The sequence below is a fragment of the Mesitornis unicolor genome, unplaced genomic scaffold (genome assembly GCF_000695765.1).
Source record: "Mesitornis unicolor isolate BGI_N332 unplaced genomic scaffold, ASM69576v1 scaffold35190, whole genome shotgun sequence".
Taxonomy (NCBI): Eukaryota; Metazoa; Chordata; class Aves; order Mesitornithiformes; family Mesitornithidae; genus Mesitornis; species Mesitornis unicolor.
In genome coordinates, this window is record NW_010160896.1 from 21,265 (window position 1) to 32,328 (window position 11,064).

At 44.9% G+C, this 11,064-nt stretch overlaps 1 protein-coding gene across 1 annotated transcript in view; it reads left to right on the top strand.

Moving 5' to 3' along the window:
• The window catches only part of ADAMTS3 (ADAM metallopeptidase with thrombospondin type 1 motif, 3), a gene marked incomplete at both ends in the record, with an annotated part of 26,124 nt that overhangs the window by 13,583 nt on the left and 1,477 nt on the right, over positions 1-11,064 (top strand). Inside the window, 10 exons of the mRNA XM_010191382.1 lie at positions 200-345; positions 919-1,094; positions 1,796-1,929; positions 2,392-2,515; positions 4,068-4,151; positions 6,197-6,360; positions 6,929-7,094; positions 7,669-7,801; positions 8,061-8,268; positions 8,633-8,750. Of these exons, the coding sequence (XP_010189684.1) occupies positions 200-345; positions 919-1,094; positions 1,796-1,929; positions 2,392-2,515; positions 4,068-4,151; positions 6,197-6,360; positions 6,929-7,094; positions 7,669-7,801; positions 8,061-8,268; positions 8,633-8,750 (1,453 nt within the window). The remainder of the gene's footprint in view (positions 1-199; positions 346-918; positions 1,095-1,795; positions 1,930-2,391; positions 2,516-4,067; positions 4,152-6,196; positions 6,361-6,928; positions 7,095-7,668; positions 7,802-8,060; positions 8,269-8,632; positions 8,751-11,064) is intronic.

Sequence of the window (11,064 nt, forward strand, 5' to 3'; positions counted from 1 at the left end):
GTCATGGAGCAGGAGATGGCTGTCAGGGAGGGGATCGAAGGATCAAAAAGTCTCTGCTTGCAGTCTGCTTTCTGAGACGTCCTCTCACAGCTCATTTGCTCACCTCTGTGGGTTTTATTTTGTAATTTTACTATGATTATACGTTTGATTTGAATGTTGCTTCTGTTCTCATCTGTTTCCTGTGCCCACCTTCTCTCAGTGGTGCTACAAAGGGCACTGCATGTGGAAGAACGCGAACCAGCTGAAGCAGGACGGCAACTGGGGACCCTGGACAAAGTTTGGCTCCTGCTCACGGACCTGTGGAACTGGAGTTCGCTTTCGGACGCGCCAGTGCAACAACCCCATGTGAGTCTCCTGTCTGGGTGGCGGTTCCAGTGCAGTGGGAATCGTTACAGGGGTCATTTTAAATGGCATTTACCTTTTGGATGGAGTCTGCCAAAATTCACATTCTGTTGAAGCCCCTTGAAATGTGGCCTTTCGTAGGGATTCAGGATCATTTTTGGAGAATTCAAGAATTTCCAGAGGAAAACCTGTGGAAAACCATCCCAGGGATTTAGCTGATGTGTAAGAGAGTGAAGAGTACACGGTGTGTGAGCTCAGCAAGCTCAGTATAGATAGACAATAGAAAGGTAATCAGGATAGATAATCTCTAATGGTAAATCAGCTGTTGGCAGCACATATATGCACATGTATTACTTTTGCATTTCGGGATGCACGGGCAAGCACGGAGGTTATGTTGCAGGTCCGTATCTGTGCAGTGCAACTGCTCTGTTTCCATTTCTGTCACCTCACACCCCTTTTTTTCCCAACTGTCTCTTAAAATAGTGTGAAATTTCACTAAAGACAGAAGAAAAATCCCCAGAGCTAATAATGTCCAGATGCTTTTAGAATCTCTCAATTGTTTTTTTCTCTTCCCAGGCCCATTAATGGAGGTGAAGATTGCGCTGGTGTCAATTTTGAGTTTCAACTTTGCAACACAGAGGAGTGTCCGAAGCACTTTGAGGACTTCAGAGCACAGCAATGCCAGCAGCGCAATTCCCACTTTGAGTACCAGAGCAGCAAACACCACTGGCTGCCATACGAGCACCCAGACTGTAAGTTCTGGTATTTGCCCTTTTTACAAGTCACTCCTGGAGTCTCACAGAGCTTGGAGGGGTCTTGGGCATCAGCCACGCAGAGACCAGAAATAAATGATGTGTGAGCAAGGGTAGATGAGACTAAAAAGCAGGGAAAAGGGTGTCCCCAGAAGGAAAGAAGGGAGGCGCCATGCGAGACAGCTGCCATTTCCCAGCCCTAGGCCAGTTTCCTCTGACTTTGATCCTCCTCTTACTGAGAACATGACACAGCAAGAGCCTTGAAGTGCTCAGCTCCTGTGGGAACAGCTGCTGGGTGCTCATTGCATTCAATGCACTGCACTGTCAAGCTCTGGAGCTCTGCTGGTGGAGTGAAGAGCAGGAAGCTGCTGCTGGGGTCATCAGGGACCTCCTGCCCTCTCCCATATGGCTGCTCATCTGCATGAGTGCAAAGTGTGAACGTTGGATTGTGGCTGCTGCTTGTTTACTTCATGGCACCACTCAAGCAGTAGGATATGTATAAAGGGAAGCGATTTCTGTGAGAACATCTCCAAGTGATAGGCCCATAATTCACAGAAAAGCAAACGAGTTGCTTTTTTCCTCCCATAGCCATCCTTTCTATCTCTGTCGTGCTCTCTTCAGTCCTTTAGTGGGACGTTTTCATGAAGCACATCTGGATTGCTGTTCATCTATGCAGTCACTTCTCTCTCCTTGCTCCGTAGCTAATAAGAGATGTCACCTGTACTGCCAGTCCAAAGAAACCGGGGATGTTGCTTATATGAAGCAGCTGGCGCACGATGGCACTCGCTGTTCCTATAAAGATCCCTACAGCATCTGTGTTCGAGGAGAATGCGTGGTGAGTTCAGCTTCCCAAGGGCTTCACTGAGTTTGGACTGTGCTGTGGTTGTGTATTTTTCTATTTGCAGTGTCATATTCCTCATAATTCCTTGAGGTGTAAATTAAATTAGAGCAGTGGTACAGATCTGTTCCATGGAAATACTCCACTTGTTATCAATTGATGGTTTCACTTGCATTTTTTGCACTCAGTTTTGTATCTGAAAAGAATTGGGTCTGTTTTTCTGTCTTTCCCATCTTTCTTAGTCCTGAAGGACAGTGACTATAAAGCAAGAATCAATTCCTATTTTTTGCCTGGAAACCATTATCCAGCACCAGATTTGCAAGTACTTTGTGTTTAAATAAAACAGATCAGTGTTGGGTGGTAATTTCCTCTATGAATTAATTTTGAGATTGCTTCCCACCACAGCTGAAGCTTGCAGCCAGTGACAAAGCCTTCTCTTTTCGGCTCTTCCTTCTGCAGAAAGTGGGCTGTGACAAGGAGATCGGTTCCAATAAGGTTGAAGATAAGTGTGGTGTCTGTGGTGGAGATAACTCGCATTGCCGAACGGTGAAGGGGACCTTTACCCGCACTCCCAAAAAGCTCGGTAGGAACAGCATTTTCGTGCCTCTGGATGTGATTTCTGCTGCTCTGGTGTTTCTGTCACTCTTACTGCTTTCTACCGGTCAGAAGTGCAGCCGACTTTAACACAGCAAAGCACAAGCTGTAAGCTGATGTGCAGGAGAGTTCAGTCCTCGGTAAAGAAAGGACATCTTTAAAACAGTGCAGTATTTCTGTCCTGTGAAGGCCCTATCAGAAGCAAGCTTGATCAGTCAAGTGTACGAGAAACACTCGCCATGCAGAGCATGTTTAGGTCCTCTCTGTAAATGCTTTCTCACAAATGATAGTCCTTAAATGAAGCAATTTAAAAATCCATTCGGCTGAGTTCTGACCCAAATATGAAATGGTTTTGGCTGCAGTCCTCATTTCTCCTCCCCTTGGAGTTGTGTGACTGACAGTGGACACACGACAGCATTCTGCTGGCTCAGAACTACCAGTGACCCAGTTATAACTTCCAGACTGCGCTCTGGGGTATTTTGCAACACATTTCCTGTTAATAATAATTTAAGATCTCCTCGGACTTGTTCAGAAATGTCTATTTATTCAGTTATTTGTTAAGCCAGGACAGTATTATCTTGTACATTTTGCTATGACTGGTTTGTATGTTAAGCCTTTCCTATGTTGTTGGGGTTTTTTCCCCAATCTGGGCAAGCGACACAGGGAAATGTGTCTGCTCTGTGGCTGGGAGCAGGTATTTCAGGAGTATCTGTCTGGTAGAACAAAGTGTTTTAAAACAGAGCGGAGAGAGGCTAAGGGGTAGATAATGTGAATATCTGCATTAACAGTTCAGAGACTGGTAATTGCTGCCATGAACCAAGCTTTACTGCACCGTTAAGAATTAAATCTGGATAGTGAGCAGAACTAAACTTGGACAAAGATAAGTTAATGTGCAACTGGAAATAAAATACATAAATATTTTGCTGAAAATACTTACTAATTATTACAAACCAATTGGAGAAGTTTACTGGGAGATGGACAGGGCAAATGAGAGGCCAGCAGAGGCCAAAATATGCCACTGGCTCAGCGTGCCTGCCTGTGGGTCCACCAAGGACCCCTGTGTCACCTCACGGGTGACAGCGTGTGGCTGATGTCTGCACAGCACTGGCAGCGTTGGGAAAGCGTGACAGCTCAGGGACTGCTGCTGTTCATCAGCCACCTATGGCAAGTGTTTATGAACAATACGAGTGTTTATGAAATGTTTATTGCTTCACAGTCACCGTGGCAATCTAGTCATTAAAAAGATTCATTGACCTCTTCCAACAGGAAAACATTTAAGCAAGAGGTGCCAAAAAGAATTCAAGTTTCTGGAAAATGAAATCTGCAAGTATCCAACTTCAAATCACCTACCTGAATTGTCACTGGTCTGACTTTCATTGACTATTAAAATTTGCTGGATGTGTCTAATTCTGCTTTAAACGCACTTGAACACGTAACCTAATTTATACTTTAAACTCGTAAAGACCATCTGGCTGGCAACATAGTCAATGAAATCACAAGACTGGGCTCCCATAGCACTAATTACAGGCGTTCTGTTTAAGGGAAGACAAGAGGAGCATTTACATTGCCCAAAGGAGCTCGCAATGTTTCGCTTTCTGAAACAAAGGACTCTAAAAATACACTGGGTAAGTTGGAGGTGCTTGCAGAAAGAGAGGCATCCGTGGCAACTCAAGAGGTCTTGCTGCAGTTCTCACCTCCATGCAGACATTGGCAGATAACCCCAAATCAGGCAAAAGCTTTGTGTTTCCTATGCTCGGAGGCGGTCAGGGCAAAGATTGGCAAATGCTGTTTGTGCAGTCCCTCATGAGCCAAGGCCAGGATTTTACAAATCCATAGCCCTCCATTTTCCTCACGTGGATTTTCCAAGGAGCTGCAGTCTGTCGGTGCATGAAAAGCTCCCAATGCTTTGGTTCATCCCAGAATCCCCCGGGAGAAGCAGAATTACTGAAATGCTGTGTCTTGTGTTTGCAGTGCACCAACACTAAAAGTCTTGTCACACGTGCACTGCTCTGGGAGGTTGCACAGCAGAGAATAAAACAGAGAGAAACTTGCTTGTAGAAAAGGGATCTGCAGAGATTTATCATAATTAAATCTGCAGTTGTTAAAGTAATAGAAATATGAAAAAGTCAGCACTCAAGAGTGCTTATGGTGCTCTTCTTTAAAACTTGGTACAGACGTACCTCTTGACAGATCCCTAGGAGGGATTTTAGCCTTCCTAATGACAATACTTGCCTAATGTTGCACTACTTACCTGTGGTTTGGACTGATAAATAATTGACATTTAAAATAAGAATAATTTTCTTTTGGACCAGGTTTTTACTTCTAGCTCTAGAGAGTTGAATTCAGCCCTTTCATTTACGTGGTTGTCGTGGCTTAGGGCTGGGCTGGCCACTAAATGGTGCACAGACGCTCTCTATTAACCCCTCTCCCCTCCTCAGAAGGGGAAGAGAAAGAAAATAAGGGAGAGAGACTTATGGGTTGGAAAATAAATTTAACTGCTGCATTTAACTTTCACAGTTGTAAATAGTTTGGGTTAACTCCATACAGACAAGCCTGTTCTGGTGTGTGGTGACAGACACCCTGTGCTGCACCCACCCTGCTCCAGTTTTTGATGTCTCCAAAGCAAGCAGACACATTTAACACACAAACATCTGACATGACAGGAACCCAAATCCAACAGCCTGGCTGATGAGGGATTTGGATGAAATAATCAGGAAGATTTGTGTTTTCTCCCCTGGTACACTGAGGAACATAGGAAACATGTTTTTGCCTGAATATGGCCTATGGCAGCATAGCTGGGCAAGTGACAAATAGATTTGTAACTGCTTTCTCTCCTCTCTGAAAGAGGAAAAGCACAAGGCCATCCCGTCCAACGCGTTACAAACCTATTTGCTCCGTTTCTCTGACCCTGCTGCTCGGTCGATGCCAGATGCCCTCTTCTGCAGCAGCAGCTGGATAATGCAGTGCGCTCTAACCACGGCTGTTACTTTTTCTTTCCATCTCTGCTTTCTCCACTGACCACCACACATGCCACAGGGTACCTTAAGATGTTTGACATCCCTCCTGGTGCTCGACATGTGTTTATCCAAGAAGACGAGGCTTCTCCTCACTTTCTTGGTAAGTGTTTCTCTGCTCAGGGGTGGCTTTGAGGCACGATGTGAAGCATGAGGCAGTCATGCAGAGGAACCTGAGAAATGAGATAACCAAATTCAAGTGTTTAGGGTAAATATGTGCCTTCAGAATTGCATGTTAAGGACCGAGTCCTACAGCATAAGCTCAGCAAACAAATATTTACTTCTCATTTGAATAATTTGCATGTTTACTAACAAAAGATCATCGCTCACGTTTAAACTGGCACTGCCAGTGTAAAAACTCTGTACTCTTTTATGCAAATCAAATTCAGTATTTTTAATTATTCTTATTTGCTGCAGATTGTAAGCAACAGCTTTTTTAATGGGAAGAAGACCGGGGAGCTTGTAATTTATATTTGCAGAGCGTTTCATTTCAGGTTTTTCTCACGTAGGACAGTTTATGCTGTTCTCAATTACTCACTGCAGCACTTGCTGGTGTGTTGGGGTTTTTCTATAATCTCTCCTGTCGAGTTGTGCTCAGCCACCGTGACAGCTGATGACACGATGGGCACGACTGCCACTGCTTTCAATCCTTTTAGCAATTAAGAACCAGGCTACAGGACACTACATCCTGAACGGGAAAGGGGAGGAGGCCAGATCCCGATCGTTCATCGACCTGGGCGTGGAGTGGGAGTACAGCATAGAGGACGACATAGAAACTCTGCACACGGACGGGCCCTTGCACGACGCAGTGGTGGTGCTGGTAGGTGCCATGTCCAGCAGTGGGGAGGTGCTGGCTTTGTCTGTTATAAAAAGGGCATGGTGTTTGCACTAAAATATAACCCTGCTGTGTGATTCCTCTCTGAAAGGCCCGTGCCTGTGAGATGGCTGAAGCCCTTTTCTCCCTGGCTGTTACCCTCTCGTGAGCTGCTGCCTGTCCATGCAGTGGCAGTACATCATACTGCTTTGTCTGACACCAGTGAGACACTTTGAGTGGACCAGAAAAGGCACAGCACACTAAACCACGTTTGAGACCAACACTGCTCTTTAGCCAAGTAAATTATGTGGCCACACCATCCTTTCATCCTCAATGATGGTGTCCTGCTTGGCCAGCTTAGCATGCCAGCCTAGAAGGGTCTCATTTGAAGTGGCTCTGTGTTGATCTTACTATTGTTAGTTCTAACTGTGAAGATTAAAATCAATTTTTCCCCAGTTAGTTAACCGGCAGTTTCCATGGTTCTCCTAAGAGCCCAGCCTTGGTTTCTTTACTTTGCAAAGGAGTAAATAAGAGCTCTGGTTTTGTGGCACTGTTTGCATTTGCTTATTAATAGATCATTCCTCGGGAGAACGACACAAGATCGAGCCTGACGTACAAATACATCATTCACGAGGATTCAGTGCCAACTATCAACAGCAACAACGTCCTGCAGGAAGAAACAGACACCTTTGAGTGGGCGCTGAAGAGTTGGTCACAGTGCTCCAAGCCCTGCGGTGGAGGTAAACAGATGATGCTCACCTTCTAGTAATGAATGATAAATTACCAACAGTGGGAAAGTAACAAGTGGGCGAAGGGAATGCTTTAGAAACCTTGGGCTTCCTTTTTTAAAAGCAGAGTTATTTTGGGTGCCCAAGCTTCAAATACCTCAAGTGCCTGATTATTCAGAAGGGTCACACTTCAAGCCTAGAAAGAAAAAGTCCTTGTTTAGGTGTTGAAATTCAGCACCCAAAGCTGCTTTGGAAGTACAGACTCAGACATTTATGCTACTGAGGTTTCATTCACGGTATGTCCATTGCTCTGACGCAAAGAGCAGGGAATGCAAATGTCACAGTAACTTCAACTCTTACAACAGTCGAGCAGGGGATGTGTTCTGGTAGCAAGAGCACTAATGTGAGATTTGGGGTTGTTCCCAGGTTAGCTGGTGACCTGCTCCTTGAACAAATTGTGAGTGTGTTTAAATATTTCATAAACACCTGTCATGTAAAACCATTTAATAGTCCACAACACTTATATTTAAACCAAGATTTATAACAAGGACCTGTTTGTTCCTGATTTTTCTGAAATACCTTCCAGGGTTCCAGTACACCAAATACGGGTGCCGCAGGAAAAGTGATAACAAAATGGTTCATCGCAGCTTCTGTGAAGCCAGCAAAAAGCCAAAGCCCATCCGTAGAATGTGCAATCTCCAGGAATGCACACAGCCCCTGTGAGTATGGCTCACATAGAGACAGAAATGATCGCTCCTGGTGGTAGGTGTGGAAGTTCACCCACGCCAGATGTGGTGGGATGCTGACAGCTTTCCAGACTGGGGTTCCTGTGTTATGGATGGGTTTTTCTACCTGTATTAGAATGGTTACGGATCTTACTGAGTGGTTTCACCACAAAAATAGTGTATACTAAGACCCGGCAGCAGTTTGGATCATAGGTCAAAGTTGTGATGGTATCTTATGCCCTTTTACTCCCAGCTGGGCAGCAGATGAGTGGGAATACTGCACCAAGACCTGTGGGAATTCGGGCTACCAGATCCGTACGGTGCGCTGCATCCAGCCCCTTCACGATGGTGCCAACCGCTCGGTCCATTTCAAGTACTGCAGCGGAGATCGCCCCGAGAGCCGCCGGCCGTGCAACCGTGTACCGTGCCCTGCGCAGTGGAAAGCCGGGCCCTGGTCTGAGGTAGGCGAGTGGCAGGCGGTGGTGAGAAACGGGCCTTTGCTGACAGCTCCTGCCTCTGCGGCTGGGTTCTGGGCTGACAGCTCTGCACTGCGCTGGACAGTGTTCAGATAAAGCCTTGCAGCTTCACGGGCTTGTACAGCCTATGCTGTAATAATAAATCTCAGCAAGAACCAAGGAAGATACCATCCTCCTCCTCTGCGTTTTCCTCCATAACAGCAGCCTTCACTAAATTCTACCCTGAAAACAAATGCCAGGGATGCACAGCCTGACCCGAAAGCCCAGCTTGGGCTGATGCAGCTATATGAACTGCTGCACCCTGCAGTGACAGCCCGATGTCCTGACCTGCCCTGTGTCTGTCTCGCAGTGCTCTGTGACCTGCGGGGAGGGAACTGAGACCCGGCCCATCACGTGCCGTGCTGGGGACCAGTGCGATGGAGAAAAGCCAGAGTCGGTGAGGGTTTGTAAACTCGCTCCCTGCAATGGTAAGAAAACTTCTTCAAGTGACTTAAAGTGGGGTGGATGAGGGGAACGGTTCCTGTCTAGAAAGCACGGTGCTGGGTAGGGAGATCACATGTGGGTATCATCCTTGACCGAGTTTAAATGAAAAATAAGATCCGTATTTAGGACTCGATAAAAGCTGAACTTTCTGTTGATGTGCACAGGTTTCTAAGACAAGGCAGAGCCACAGAACATTAATAAGGTTCCTGGGAATCTCATTACATTGTTCTCATAGAATTTTTGAACTGATTTTTAAGCTGTTGATGGCAACAAAGCCTTTCTTCCTTTGGGTCCATGACTGTATTAGATTTGGAGTTTATTTGGTCTTTAAATCCCTCACAGTAGTACCACCATTCTGATAGAAAAAGAGTTCCTAGGAGGCGCAGCGTCCTTTCCCACAGTGAACCCAGCTGCTCCCCACAGTCTGGGAAAGGGTCTGCTTCTGGTCTTGTTTGTCCTCTGCCAGTGACAGCACCCGGAGCAGAAACCAACTCTGGGAGCAGCACAGAGCTGTGAAATGCTGCATCCACTGGGTGGGAGCAAACCGCTGTCTGTCACGCTACAAACAGTACAATATTTAAAATTCTCCTTTTCAGCAGTGATAAAAACATTTACAAAACTTAAAGAAATAAGGAGTGCATCTTTGCAAAACTATTTAAACAGTTTTGATCTTGTGCTTTATGCATCTCCTTAATTATCTCTACTTTTGGCATGGGTTGGGTCCACAGGGTCCCTGTGGGTTCTGCTCTTGGCCACACTACACGCGGCTCCTTTCGCTGTGCTCAAACCTCCCAACTCTGCTGTAACTTCTGTTGTTTCTGTTTCATGTGGTTTCTACCATGTTCTGTGTTTCAGGGGAATACAGCTAAAATACCTATAGCATTCTGTAAGAGTTATGTAAATCATGCATGCTATTTTTTTCAGTTTTAAATCTGTATAGCCATGATTGCAATTTTGATTTTCAGGGCTTTAGACTTAGCAAAACGTTAGTCTAGATCAGGTGTTTTTGACAAATGATTTATTGTCTAAATGCAAGATTGCTGAGAGCTCAATCCTAATAGAGTTGTCCTGAACATTTCCCACGGTTGGTGTGATTTCTTTTGTGCTATGTGGCATATTGGCATTGCTCTTTCATTTAATGAAAAAACACGTCTGCATATGGGAGAAGAGCCACCAACTCTTCCACCATATGCCGCAGTGAAGGTCAGTCTCTTGGTGTAGAAAAATGAGGACATCTCCCCTAGCTATTTCATTTTGTCTCTGTGATCAGCAGAAAACAGGGCGCAGGATGTTATCCTGCAGGTCCAAAGCAGTTGTCTGAGCAGCAGTCACGTCACCGTGGCTGTGCAGATGGTACCATCAAAACTCCTTTTTTACTTGTCCCAATTCACAACAATGGATTCTGGGGCACTTACACAAACAGATGAGCTCCATGTAAGAGCTTGTATAGAACAGACCCTTGAAAAGTTTTTAAATGAGCCATCCCTGCTTTGTAATACCATACAGAATGAAGCAGAAAGCACCTCATTTTTAGTCCCTAAACACCAACTTTAAGCTCAGAGCAGGATTTCTCAATAGGATGCTGCCAGCAAGTTACAGCGGGGCTTTTTTTAAGAGCTGTGTCAATTCTAAAATCTTATGTGAACATTTTGAGTTGTTTTAAATTCTATTCTAGTGGCTTCATCTTGTAAAGATTCCCTAGGGAGCCGATACGCTTTCTTGTGTCTTCTGCTCTTAGTTACCGTGAAGCAAGTAACAAATTGTGAAAAGGAGAGTTTTTACCGTGACCACCAGTGGAAGGACTCAAGCACTTACTCACTGAATAGGAAATGGTTGACTAGGTTGTGCAGGATTAACCCCAGAAATAAAAAAAAGGGATTATGTGAGTATACAGCTCCCAGACTGTACTTGTGGAACCTACTGAAAGTAGAGAAGTACAACACCAAATCTTTGCACTGTCACTTGAGTCACGAAATCTGAACGATCACAGACAGATATCACAAAAATTAACCGTGAGAGCAAAGAACCAAAGAAGATGCATTGCCACTGTGGAAAGGCAAAAATAATTGTTTGGTATTTTCTTTTTAGTTTATCACTTTAGGTGATATTATTTCTGTGACTTGTATACTGGCATAAATCACAGTGACTGCCATAATTTTCCAGATCAGATGCTTTCATTTACACAGAAGCATAATGATTATTCTAGATATGATGCAAAGATTTGTGTTTCAATATTAGCTTTTCTAGTTTAGATTAGTTATGAGTATAGCCCTTGAATTTCCCGTGCTAGACTCCTGC